The sequence below is a fragment of the Apium graveolens genome, chromosome 6 (genome assembly GCF_009905375.1).
Source record: "Apium graveolens cultivar Ventura chromosome 6, ASM990537v1, whole genome shotgun sequence".
Taxonomy (NCBI): Eukaryota; Viridiplantae; Streptophyta; class Magnoliopsida; order Apiales; family Apiaceae; genus Apium; species Apium graveolens.
Genome location: NC_133652.1, coordinates 292143211 through 292158055, shown reverse-complemented (window position 1 = coordinate 292158055; position 14845 = coordinate 292143211). Strand labels below are relative to the sequence as shown.

General features: G+C 29.2%; 1 protein-coding gene across 1 annotated transcript; it reads left to right on the top strand.

Moving 5' to 3' along the window:
• Positions 1-345: 345 nt before the first annotated feature.
• LOC141664092 (cationic peroxidase 2-like) lies at positions 346-1674 on the top strand. The gene is made up of 3 exons (XM_074469977.1): positions 346-768; positions 862-1024; positions 1142-1674. Exons 1-3 carry the CDS (start codon positions 379-381, stop codon positions 1558-1560), a joined length of 972 nt encoding a protein of 323 aa, XP_074326078.1. The 5' UTR covers positions 346-378; the 3' UTR covers positions 1561-1674.
• Positions 1675-14845: the final 13171 nt, after the last annotated feature.

Genomic DNA, 14845 nt, shown 5'->3' with positions numbered 1-14845 from the left:
ACTTTACCTAGTAGACAGCCTAACAACTTTGCATTAACTTATAATTTACTTAATTTTCCAAGATAGAAAGTAAACATCACACACACTAACAAACATTAAAAGTAAACTTAATTAGGACCTTAACACATATGTATAATTGTAATTGTGTGAACATGCACTGTATTTTGATTGAAAATGTCTATACATGACAAACTAATTAGGGGCAGCCGGGCTAACAAGTGGATTCAATTTGAAATTTCTTGCAATGCTTTATCTTGTAACCCTTGTGATCTCCACACGTTTATTAAATTTCTATTCTTTCTTATTAGTATAAATACACCATTTTCTTTTGGTTTAAAACACACAATCAACTTGTAAAACAATACATCAGAAGCTCAAATGGATTCTTATCTTAACAATGTCTCTCTTCTATTGCTTCTTTTACTTGTTACACCTTTGGCATTGGCACAGACTAAGGTCGGGTTTTACTCGAGTTCTTGTCCCAAAGCCGAATCAATTGTTACAGACACAGTTAAGAAACATGTTAAGTCCAATACTGCTGTTGCTCCTGGATTGCTAAGAATGATCTTCCATGATTGTTTCGTTCATGGTTGTGATGCTTCCATTCTTATTGATGGTAGCGATACTGAGAAAACTGCTGTACCAAATCTTTTGTTGAGAGGATATGATGTCATTGAGGATGCTAAAACACAACTAGAGGCAGAATGCCCTGGTGTAGTGTCTTGTGCTGATATTCTTGCACTTGCTGGTCGTGATTCTACAGTTGCGGTCAGTTGCTTATAGCAGTACCATGTATTCATAATACTAAGCATTTTACTCTTGAATTGTTGTCTTAACTTTTTCCTTTTGTTATACATGCAGGTTGGTGGATTGACATACAAAGTGCCTACAGGACGGAGAGATGGACTAGTTTCACAAGCTTCAGATACCGCTAATCTGCCAAGGTTCACAGATTCAGTCTCTGTCCAAAAGCAAAAGTTTTCAGATGTAGGTCTCAGTGCTCAAGATCTCGTTACTCTTGTTGGTAAGCGATGTCACAAACTCATAATAGTTTCATACCTTCGGTATTACTTAGTTCTTTGCATGCATGCAATACTTTTTTCTGAAGATAAAAATATTTTTAACATACTGTAAAATGTAGGAGGACACACAATAGGAACAGTTGCCTGCCAATTCGTGAGCTACAGATTATATAACTACACAGGCGCCGGTGATGTTGATCCTTCCATTGATTCTGCATTCGTTTCTACACTCAAATCTCTTTGTCCCCAAAACGGTGACGGAAACAAACGCATTGCCTTGGATTATGGAAGCGGGGACGATTTCGACAACTCCTTTTTCAAAAATGTGCAAAACAGCCGCGGAATTCTTGAATCAGATCAAAGCCTGTGGGTGGACAGTACAACAAAGAATTTTGTGCAGAGGTTTATTGGCATTAGAGGCTTGGCTGGACTTACTTTGAATGTGGAGTTTGGAAAAGCTATGATTAAAATGACCAATATTGGGGTGAAAACTGGTACTGATGGTGAAATTCGAAAAGTTTGTTCTAAAATTAATTAGAGATTTTCTGGTTTTGGGATTTTCTATTTGAGTTTTGTAGAACAAGACGAAAGTTGTTCATAATACTATACACTATGTAGGTACAAGTTGTCGACTTCTATGATGTAATGCTATAATAATATTTGTTGAATGAAAACAAGATGTTTGTTACTATTATACACGTTGTTTGTATTGAAATGGCTTTGTTGGGTCACTGCAATTCAAGGACTTTATGTTGTTCTTTTTATATTGAAGCATTGATGCATTTATATAATCATTGTATTTGTAGATGTAGATGTGTATGCATATCACTATATTTATTTATAACTTAGCACAAACGATTTACACAGGTGTATTATGAACTTTTTCAGGGCAATGATAGATATATGTACGAGGTACTGGTATATATATAAAGATTTATTAAAACCTGCAGAGTTTTTAGGTAAAAACATTTTAAATTAGAAAAAAACTGATTTTTTTTATTTACTTAACATTGTATCTCTTCGTGTTGCAGAAATACCAAATAGTACTCTCTGTTTGTCTACTCATTTTTTTTGAATTACCGTTAACTCTGATCTCCTCCGTCACTACAAAAAAATGTTCAATAAACATCAACTCATATACATCGCAACAACCGATGTTAAAGATATCATTAACATCTATTTATCTAAATATGATGTGAAAACCTGTTTTATACATTAGTTGGAATAAAAACGGATGTCTAAACTCAAACATTTCCCCTCTCTTTGATTTAAACATTTCCCCGCTAGAATATTTTTCTCTCGGTAAACTTTCTCCCTTACTAAAATTTATGTCTTTCTCTCTTTCTCTTTTCCGATTTTCTCTCTTTCTCACGGTCACTCTCATCCTTCAACCCAAGTCGAAACCGTAACTTACTAAACCTATAATCGGAGCCATAGATTTGAAATCCCTAATTCGAACCCTAGATTAATTAGTCGAACCCTAGCTTTCAATTTAATTGGCCGATTAGCTGCAAAGGGGGTTGAACATTAATCAATTTATGCAAAGGAGATTGAACCCTAACTCGAATCCGCTAAAATTACAGAGTGTTATTCTAATTTCCTTTTAAAATAATTTTTGATTTTTAATTCATTCTTTTTCCACGGACTTGTTCATTCTTTTTTTTTATCGTAGATAACCCGCAACCTATATCTTTTGGGTGCACACTAGGTAAACCCTACGGGCTCACGCAATAGCCTGGACTGGGTTGTCAACAAAGTAAGTGATTTTTCACTTTTACTTATATTTATATATATATATATATATATATATAAGTATATGCATGTCTATTTACCTTGTTTTTTTGTTTATAATTTGTTCATAATCAACTATATATATGGTAAACTATCATTGTATAATCAGGGTATATGCTTTATATGTTATAAGTTTTATTTTATTGTAAGAAACAAAACAAACCCATATATATAATTTGTGTATGTTTATAACCCTAATTTTATTTTATTTATTTTTTGGATGTGTGCTTACTTTTTTGATAATTTGTTTGTTTGGAAGTGTACAAGATTTGATTTGTGTCTGTGGTTTGTTTTTGTTTAGGTTTATTCTTGTAGTAAAAATTTGTGCTAGCTTTAGTATTGTTTAATTTGATACATGTTTAATGAGTATATATATGTAAGTCATATGTACTGTAAACATGATATTACGGTCCAAATCTATTATTTTGTTGGGTTTTGACTAGTTGGAAGATTTACAGTGAATGTGAATAAATGGAGTTGGTTCGTGGTGTGAACTTTGGTATATTTAAATAGTTAGGCAGTTTTTTATCTAGCTAGCTTGTGAAATTTGGTATTGTAATTGTAATGAAGGAAATATAAGATTTATGGTATATATATTAGCGGTAGTTGTGATTTATATGGTGCATTTTCTTTGGTGAATCTTGTGGATTGATATGGCTAGTTGTTTGAATGTAATTTTGAAAAAAATGAAATTTTGGTAAATTTATGTGCTATTTTTATTGAAATATTACACATCAAAAAGTTTTTATAAAACTGATGTCAAAACTGGGCTTTGAGATCAATTTTAAAAATAAAACTATTGTTTATCATAGAATCATACATTAAAATGAAAATATAAACTGATGTAATACAAAGTTAGTACATCAGCTAGTAGCTGATGTAAAAGGCGATGTTTATATTATAAGTGAGTGATTAGGCTTATACATTAGTCATAATCTAATGTTAATTAATATCAAGTACATTATATCCCAAAACAACATCGTTGTTGTACATTGACATAAACATCATTTTCTTACTTAAGACTGATGTTCTTTATGGAAATTGACATCGGATCCTTGCTGGAACTGATGTTAAAGGGGATGTTAAACATCATTTTGGACAAATAAATCGATGTATATATCTCTATTAAGTTTGTGGTTCATATGTTTTAACTGATCAGAAAAACACATAATGCCAATATTGAATAGGTGGTAATAAAATTTTGAGATATTAGACATCAGTTACGAATCCAGAATCGATGTAAAATCCAGTTTAAAACATCGGTCCAGAACCGATCTGAAAAACAGTGACCTATGACTACACCTACGAAAATATGTGTTTTTTCTATTTTTTACATTAGTGAGAACCGTTGTTTATTGACATTTTTCTTGTAGTGCGTTAAATCATTTGTGTTGCATTATACTACAAGAAATCAGGCCATTTACGACGGTTTTTTTGAACTGAAATCGTCGTAATTGAGGTATTTACGACGAAAATATTCCGTCGTTTTTGGTCGAGTAGTAAGTTCATTTTTCGTCACAAAATAAAATTTTGTTGGAAATTCAATTTTCGTCAGAAAATAAAATTTCGTCGGAAGTTTAACTTTTCGTCACAAAGTAAATTTTTGTCAGAAGTTCAATTTTTCGTCACAAATTAAAATTTCGTCACAAGTTAGGAATTGGGACCTATTTACGACGGAATATGTGATGAATAACCGTCGTAAATAACCCGGTAACCCAAAAATTTTAAACATCAATCTGTTTTTTTTTTCAGGTTTCTGGGCATATTTGGCTTTTAAATAAAATCGTTAATCTGTCTAACACAATTATAGCGCAAACCAACACCAATTTCAAATCTGAAAATATTTTATAACAAGCAATCCACTTGATTAAACCAAAATATAAAAATATCATTATTTACATAAATATACTTAAAAGTCCTATTCGACCACACAAAAGAGTATAAACCATCATACTTCCTAAATAGCAATAAGATGGCATACTGTTTAATATCTTGATATTAAAGCAGGAGATATGGCATCAGTCAACACGGGAGATAACGTAGAATTTGTTGGAGCAGATCCTGAAATAGTACCCATAAGAAAGATCCATTATATCAGGGGCTTCATTTGCGGTGCATTTTTCTTACTGTGATAGGACTTCTGGAACATCAATTGAGGTGTTATGGTCCCTCTGATCATTGCTTTCAGTTGCTGCTTTCCATGATCCATCGGCAGAAATTATTAGGTTTCGTCGTAAATAATTGTGACGTTTTAGTTTTTTTCGTCGTAAGTTGGACGCGCATTTTTTTCCGTCGTAAGTTGGTCGTCGTAATTGGCCCATTTTGTTATAGTGTTAATACCAAATAATACTCTCTATTTGTTTACTTTTTTTTTGATTTACTGTTAACTCTTGGCCTCGTCCGTTCATTAAAGACATTTATACTTTATTAGAGATGATTACAGATATGTATTTGTGAATGTGTATGCATTATTGGTATTTGTATTTATATTTTAGCACAAACAGTTTACACAAGCTATTAAAACCTGCAGAAAAGTTATACTATATTATGCACAAGGTGCTGTAGTTAGGGCATCTGCCCGCTTCGTGTAAAAATGCCTATTGTACACGTGTTATGATTTAGTTGTCCATGTTAAAATATAATAAAATTTGATACTAATGGGGAAATTTGTCAAAAATACGTATTTTTCAATTTTTTGATAATACTGCAAATGTTGGATATGAGGTCAGCAGTTTGTGAATGATTTAAGGTCGTATATATGAGTTAAGGTTGAAAAAAATAATTTTCAACGGTAAGTATTTTCGAAAAACCCCTATTTCTGGCATGTTATAGATAATTAATAATTGAAATAATCTTCCTTTCTAACAAGAGAACATGCACATGATATTCATAAGACATTTTATTGTCAGTGAAATGACAAATTTGTCTGTATGTTTAATATACTTAAAAATTATTTTTAATTAGAATTGAATCCGAGTTTAGCCAATAACATGCACACTTCAATACCACTACGCCAATATGTCTTTTGTGTTAATAATCATACATTTAATAGGTATTTGTCGCGTTAGAGTTATAGAATAACATTTTTAATCATATTTTTCGTTTTATATTTGCTTATTTAGTTACCTATATATTCCAAAAAAATTAAGCTAATACTAAAATAATAATACTAAACGATATTTTACATAAAAAAATAACTATTTTATTAAAAAGGATAGATGAGTTAATAAATAACAGGTATTTAATTAACGATGTTATCCTTTTTAAAGTAAACATAATATTAAAATTTACGATATTAAATTGGTTAATAAAATCTAATGATCATGTATACAATTAAAAGAAAAAAATAATTCAAATTTATAATATCTAATGATCATGTATACACTTATACGGAAAATAAAATATATAATACGTATTTGTTCAATATTGATACGATATTTTTGTTAAGTACTCTTCGATTAAAATCACCAATACAAGACAACAATTATTGATATGTATATGATATAAGATTATATATAATAATTAATTATTCAAATAAAAATATCTTACATGTTACCCATACAACATCATATATTCTTACATATAGATCACAACGATGATATATGCTATAAAAAACATTTAAGGAAAAATAGCCTTAGAGTTAAATGTCTCGCTGTTGAGATGATAGTATTTCGAAACAAAAGTGAAATTAGGGTGTTGGCACTCTCTAGCACAATTTTATTAAATAAGGTCTTAAACAACATATATTGAAAAAATACACGTAACTTAAAGAGATGTTATGAGAAATGTAATGGCGTGCGACGTTTTTTCTCCCCGTAAATTTTTTATTTAAAAAAAACCCGCAAACACATGTTTAATTAGAATTTACACAAATTCTATGTCCGTAATATACAAGAAATACGTATCAAACAATCATTTTCATACACACATAAGTTTATATTGCGTTGATTAATTACCACACAAACTATATATATATATATATATATATATATATATATATCACATGCTATTATACATAATCCTCTGCACTCATAACACCTTTATTTTAATTAGTTACTATTTTAGTATTTAATAGTTTATAGCACAACACTCTAATTACATGTCAGCCCTGTGGCACGGTACTCTGAGTGCATGTTAACCCGTGTACAATTACTGTATTTCCGCCTTGAACTAAAAATACAATACGATTTTTCATTTTAGAGTATCATAAAGGGCCATTAATTTCGGTCTTGTACTTTTTTTTGTTATCTAGGTCATTTTTCATAAAAGAACTAATATTGAGAAATCTTATATGAAGTACAAAAGGAAAAAATTTGGAAGCCTGACTACTACATAGTAGTCACAATGTAAAATGTTGTAATAGATACCCACAAATTACATTAACACAGTAGCACACGATAACATATACACAATGAATTTTCTAACTACACGTCATCACAATGAATTTAACAACATTGTATTGACATTTTAACAGAGAACGGTGAAGTTAGACTGAGACATTGTTGATTCGATATACAATAAAGTTCAATCATCTTACAACCATAAATATCACTTCTACATAAATTACAATGAGAATCATATTTTTAATTCAGAGATAATGTACAACCAAAATATTTTCAGTCTACACCATATGTTGGTTATAGCAAAGAGAAATGAAAAAACAAGTCAAAAATCGTTGTTATTTCTTAACAAGTTTTTATAAATTAAGAGATATTGTAACGATTATAATAACTATTACAATTGAATTGTGGAAGTGTTAATTTATGCAAAATTTGTAATTTATTGCAACTTTTTTCAAAAAGTTACCGTAGACTTACAATTTGGGCCAAATTTTGGGCGGGATCTCAAAAATGTTGATTTCATTTCATTTCCCGGCCAAGCAAAAGTTAGCAGGATTACTAAGAAAAGAAAATCAAAAACAAAAAAACAATTAAACAAAAACACACGCATACAAACAAAAACACTAACACACTAAATTGAGAGAGGGAAAGATGCGCAAGATTCAAGCTCGACCAAAAATCAGGCTTGAACAATAAAGGTGTATCATTCCCCAGCCAATTTAATTTTTCTTGAATAAAGGCCAATATTTAAACCTAAAGATTTATTATGTGTGTTTTGTACTTACTTCTATATGTTTGTTTATTTTGATTATGGTTTATTTATTAATTTGTTTGTGAATTTGTTTTCCCATGTGTCTTTTTGGCTCTATGTATTCAATGAAAGGGCATGTATTTGTCTCTCTTTAAGTATATTATGTCTGAGATTTATTGTTAGTTTAATTTAAATTATTTTTATGCACTTTGCTAATAAGTTTAATTTGTATAGTGACATATTTTATATAAGCTTTGTTTTTAGAGTTGGGGCTCTGTTTAAGTTTTAAATTATACGTGCATATCATTTTTGTATATTTATTATAAGTTTTTAATTTATTTTTTAATTTAGGTATAATTGTTTGTAAAGGTATATGGCTAAAATATTAAGACATGACCTGTTTAATTGAGCTCATGAAATTTAACATGGGAGGCTTAGCTGCATTATTAGGTACATGTAAAACTATTAGGAAAATTAAACCAACTGGAATGAAGGCATACATATTCTATATTTTATGTGTCCAACCCTCTCTATCTGTCCTAAGAAAAAAATATAATATATTTAAATCTTATTAATGTAAAATCTGTTGTAGTCTGAATCTATCAATGAGTAATATTTTAATTATTATGAAATTATGGGAGCTTAAAGTCTTTGATTCCGAATTGACAATTATAAAATCAATATGACCTTGTAGATGTCATACTTTTAGGTTCTTTTATTGTTACTGCTTGTAAGAATATGATTAAAATAAAATCTCTATACAGTAATATTGTTAGAACCGGCAAAAAATATTATTATAGAGGGGTTATTCTTTAATAGAGGTTGCCAAATAAATTTGAATTTAAAAAATTAATTAGAAACTATGTATTATATATCTTGATACATGAATTTAAAAGATATATTATAATTTTTTGAGATAAATTACGTAACATAATATCAAATACATAATTTTTTTGAGACAAATTAACAAGAAGGTGATTATATGGGCGCGCAAACTAATGATGCAATGTTAATCAAAACGATATAATATTCGAAAAATATATTAAGTCATCTTTCATGTTTATTTATGTAAAAAGACTATATATTTTTATATATATATCTATCACACACATATATATATATGTGTATATATATATAATTTTTAGCATTTTTATTTTTATATAGAGGAAAATTAATAAAAGATGTATTTATAAGTATAGAATATTACAATTTAGAGGTTATTCTTAATTATAACTGGCCCAACTTGGGGCCGTGATTTTTTATTACAATTCTACTGTAGTAGTAATTGAAGGCTTAAAAAGAAAGCTTTCCAATTTGCTACTACCTTCACCTTGTCTCCAAATATATAATTATAATGGACAAATATATAATCATTTTCACAATTGTGTGCGACACTCTAAGGATAAAGAGTATTATTATGCCGGAAGCAGATTGTTGGTTTCACGAGACGAGAATACTAGCTGGTCTAATGTGCACTAAAGTAGCTAGCTTGATATACTTAGCATATTATTAGTATGGCTTCTTTTTCATGTCTAACCACAAACTTAGTTGAATCACATGTCATTATTGGATTTTTTTTTATATTTTCTTATTTGTCAGTTTGTCTGATGAATGTTTGATGACAAGAATGCAAGATACGTCACTGGATTACCTTTTTACAATGGAACAAGAAGTGAGATTGCTCAATATCAATTTAAAAGAATTGTGTACTACCACTTTTGTCGAGGATGAAGATCATACTGATGGTGATCGAGGGGAAGCGACAACATGACTTGATATCAAAAGATGATTTGTTAAGCATTTGATCAATGTATAATTAAGTTAGATCATGAGCGATTTGAACTTTTTTATTTTTATTGAACTTTGTTATTTTATGTTATGATGTTGGAACAACAATACTAATAAACTGCTTGTTGGATTATGTCGTGAATATACCAATATTTGGTGGATTTTAATGAAATCTAAAGGTCATGTCTAAATTTTTTTAAAATTTTGTGTTGTAGAGGTTAAAATGGTTGCCATATATTTAAAATTTGTTAATAAAATTTGTTGAAATTAAATCGAAATGTTTTGCATAAGTCTATGTATTGCAACAATTATCACACAAAAAAAGGTTGCAAAAAATATTGTCAAAGGAAGCATCACTTATTGCAATGCTTTTATATTCGTTGCTGTACATAAAAAAATATTGCTATAATCTAATTTGGCAACTAACTTACTATGTTGCAATATGGTCCCAAATTCGTTAACATAAGACTTTATGGCAACAAGATCAAACGTTGTGCTTGATTTTTCAATATACGTTGTCATAGACCCTATTGCAATAGATTTGTGTCGTATAGCAATACTTTTTTAGGCTTGCTACAGGCAATCTATGGTGTAGTGATCAACAAAGTCTACCAAAAACAATTTTAAATAATACACCACATACCATCATTCAATAGTCTAAACCTTCATTGAGTATAAACGGCTTCTAGTGGTATTTTTTACACTTTTTAACTAAATTATTAGAAGCCATGTATTTTATTTCTAACAAAATATGTGCAAGCTGAAATTTCAAAAATAACATACACTATATTTTAAAATTTACTAAAAAATGACATGTGTCTCACACGACTTATTAGGCTAGTTAACTCTTATTTGTCCAAAAAGTGTTTACTATGTGATCCTATATATTTTAATTGCTGTTTAAATGAAGCATTTGTAGTTGCTTGTTTCTCTAGTGTTGAAGAAGTTTCTTATCTGTCCAGCTGTTATTTGACACAAATGTGAAGTCCTCCGGTATACTTTGTTAACTAAAAGCATTTTGAAGAGTAATATCTAAAATGGTTAGCTAAATGATGTCATTTTTTAGCTAATATGTACCCCCTTCGTCCCAATTTATCTGTCTTGTTTGATTTTTTACGGTCAAATTGACCCAACTTTGACCGAAAATTTCACATAATATAATATTGAAAATACTTATAAATCTATATCATTAGAAAATATGTTTAATCTACTTTTATATGTATGTATTAATTTTTCAAAATAATGAAAGAATAAGTTTTTATTTACGGTCAAAGTTTAGTCAATTTGATCATCAAAAATCAAACAAGACAGATAAATTGGGACGGAGAGAGTATATGATACCGTCACATACACTTTTTTTTAGGCTAACAGGTGCATTCGGTTGGAGATGGTCTAAGGATGGCTATACGTACAAAATTTATTATTTGTGATTTTGTGAAAAAAATTATAATTGTACATTTTAACATTTTTCTTTGTTAATTAAAAATGTCAACTCCACTAAAATATCTTGGTAATTAATACTGCCAGTCAGAAATCAGGTCTTTCATCTTTTAATGTCTAAATTAGAATAATGTGTTGAGGTTGAATTTCTGTTTAGCAATTGATATTCTGCTTGACATTGAACATGCATCTTTTGTCATTTGTTATTCTAGAATGATTACGATACTAAGTGATGGTCAAATTTGTTTTAAAAAATTGCACTTAAGTGGACATTGTAGTTGTGTAATTTGGTGATTATCTACAGTATAATATACTGACTAGGTCAATCCACACTACATTTTCAATGAAATTTCAAACACATTAATGCATCAACCACTTAATTAGTAGTACTAGTAGCTCATATTTTGTGCAACTCATTTTGTCACTACTACATTATTATAATATAAGAGGGAGACGGAGAAACGGTCGGTGAAGAAAAGTCTAATAATCCCACTTTTGCAATTTGCATGTGACAAAAAGTCCTAGATGTTTGTTAAAAAAGGAAAGTCAAAATTGATTCCTCGTTTTGCATTATCAGTTTAATAGTCAGTCTACCTACACTTCTCCGTGCGTGTCTGTTTGAAAAATATTAAAATAAATAATTAATTATTTAAAATGAAAAAATAACTTTTAAGTTTTAAGTATATAAATATATATAAGTTTTAAAAGTGTTTGGATAATTTTAATTTTAAGTCAATTTTTTTTATATAAATGCCATATATCGATTAATTTTTGAAAATAAAATTATCTTAATCCGTAAAGTTCTAATTCAAATTAGATTAACATTTAAAAACATATAGTTTAAAACTGAAGTTTATAAAAAATGAAAAATAAAATAAATTAAAAAAGGTACGTCGTTACTAAAATGCAACTTATCAGCTTATAAGTTATAAATTCCGTTTATAATTTGAGTCGATAAATAGTCATAAGTTGTTACGGGTTTATAAGTCATAAGTCGGCCTATAAGCATCTCCCAAACTGGCCCATTATTAATGTTTAATAGAGCATGAATGCAGTACTCTCTCCAACGAGAGTCGGCCTCTGTTTTCAAATCTAGTGTTTTAATCGCCCCTTCTATTCTCCATTCCGCATATCTACAATCCCATTCACCGTTTAATTATTTTCACTGTTTCATCTTCTCTTTTATTTTACTGTTTTTTCAAAATTTCGAATAAACTTCTTTTATGAGTGGGATCTAATCCTTTTTGGGTGATATCTTTCTTGTACATTGTTATCAAGGTTGTCCCAAATTTTTTTGGGTGTGAGTATATTTTGTTTAAAGTATTTGTATTTTTTGGTGTTGGTTCCATTGGAAAGGATTTATATGATTTTTTGACATATCTGGATTTCTTGTATCGAAAATGAGACGGTGGTGATATCACAGGTGATTACTTTTCACAACAAAAGATTATTCATCATTTGAGGGCATTTGTTCCTCCGATTTTAATTGATGTAACTAAAAATTCTAAATATTGGATTACAGATGACATTAATGTAAAAGTCAATTGTGATGCTGCTATATTCAGGGTTGGTGTTGGGTGGATTGGTCGGAAGGTTATTATAATCCTTTTTATTTAAAAAAAATTATTTTATTTGTCAAGCAATCTGAAAATAAGACGACTATTTATTTAGTTCATTTATTTGTTTTCCAATCAGGTTGTATTATTAGTTCGGGGTCTGTTCTGGCTGTTTTCTAGTATTTTAATGAATATATTTTATTTTGTTTGTAAAAAAATAGAGCATGAATGCATGGTCCCTTCGGCTTGTGTTATTAGGTTTTCATCTTTGCATGATAGCATGGCTCGGTGAATTTCCATCGCTAAGTAAAATACATTTTCTTGGTATCCGTTGCCGGTCTACTCAGACAGCGTGTTAAATTTACTATTGGGCTCATGTGCACTCTATCAATATTAAATATTTGATTACAATAAATATGATTTTATGTATGGTAATATAAAAAAATGTAATAAGGTATTCCTTTTGGTCCATTATATAGGTCCTGATCCATTATATAAGACGTTTGACTTTTTTCATGACGTAATCTTTGAAAATATAGTAAAAATCTTATTTTTTTTTATTTTTTTTTGAATTAAAATTTAACATATATATTTAATTCAGAAAAAAATTAAAAATAATAATTTTTATTATATTTCCAAAGCCCCTAAATATACGTGAAAATGTCAAACGACTTATATAATGGAGCAGCGGGAGTATAATTTAAGTCCAATTTTAATATTATCAAAAAAATAATCAACAAACAATAATTATCTACCCAAAATACCCATGAAACACGCATTTGAGATATGCGAATTCACTTCTTTTAAATTTAATAAAGAATACGCATTTCATAAATATGTATTTTTTGTGTGTCTTTTAGTGAATACGCATTCATTCATAGAATACATATTCATTTATTGTTTTAAAAATAATACGTATGTACAGGATGCGTTTTATTAAAAAAAAATTGAATACTCAAGTATAAAATTCATATGTAGTGAGCATTTTGGGCAAAACGTACATTCAATCAGCATTTTGGGCCTTTGAATCTGGAAAGTAGTTATTTTTTCATAAATATTTTTTTTATTGTAGGTAACCCGCAGCCGCTACCCTACGGGTGCGCACTGGGTAAACCCTGCGGGCTCACGCAATAGCCTGCAAAACACGTGAACCAAGGTAAACCGCATTTAAGCGACAGTCTCTGACTCAGGAGACATAATCATTGATTCCCCTCCAGTGGCATTCGAATCTGTGACTAACTGAGCCAACCCTTGCGGACAATTTTTTCATAAATATTTGTTTAATCAATTATATATAAAAAAATTATGTTATTCTACAACTATTTAAATACTAAAATATGTATAATAATTCAATCATAAATAAAATATGATAAGATGTTGTACACCATGTAACTATTTAATATAGCTCTTCAAAAATAGTAGTTCAATTTCGCATTAGTGCATTCCTCATTATCTGCAAATTTGTTGGAGGAATATTGCAATCATCTGTGAAAAATAAGAAAATTAAAACAATATTACAAGAACATGAGATGTAACAATATATACATGTATATTATAATATTATTAAAATAAATTTCTTAAATATTAAATAATAAAACAAGTAATATTTAAAATAACCCTGCATGGAACTATAAGCTAGTCCTTTATAACAATTGCATGTGAACGGAATACGCAGCACTAAGTAAAAAAACTTGATATCGAATTAAGAACTTTCTTAATATTCCTTTTCTTTGCTTCTTTTGAAAACGTTTCTCTGTTGATTTTTAATTTTAAGTAAAAACGATTCTACCACAGTCAGCAATTTTCCCTTTCTCTGTTGATTTTTAGTTTATTATACTTAGCTAGTAGACATAGCCTAACAACTTTGTATTTAACATCTAATAATTTAGTTAGTTTTCCTAGTAGAAAGTAAACACCACACACACAATCAAACATTAAAAGTAAACTGAGGACCTTAACATGTATACTGTAATTATGTGAACAAGGACTGTATTTTGATTGAAAATGTCTAAATATGACAAACTAATTAGGGGCAGCCGGGCTAACAAGTGGATTCAATTTGAAATTTCTTGCCATATCTTTACACGTTTATTCAACTTGTACTCTTTCCTATCAGTATAAATACACCATGTTCGTTTGGTTTAAAATCACACAATC

What these genes read in the sequence shown, in the direction of transcription:
- LOC141664092 (XM_074469977.1), top strand. Translation starts at nt 379, where the DNA reads ATGGATTCTTATCTTAACAATGTCTCTCTTCTATTGCTTCTTTTACTT. An exon ending in GTCGTGATTCTACAGTTGCG is followed by an intron (nt 769 to 861) that starts GTCAGTTGCTTA and finishes TTATACATGCAG; the next exon opens with GTTGGTGGATTGACATACAA. An exon ending in AGATCTCGTTACTCTTGTTG is followed by an intron (nt 1,025 to 1,141) that starts GTAAGCGATGTC and finishes TGTAAAATGTAG; the next exon opens with GAGGACACACAATAGGAACA.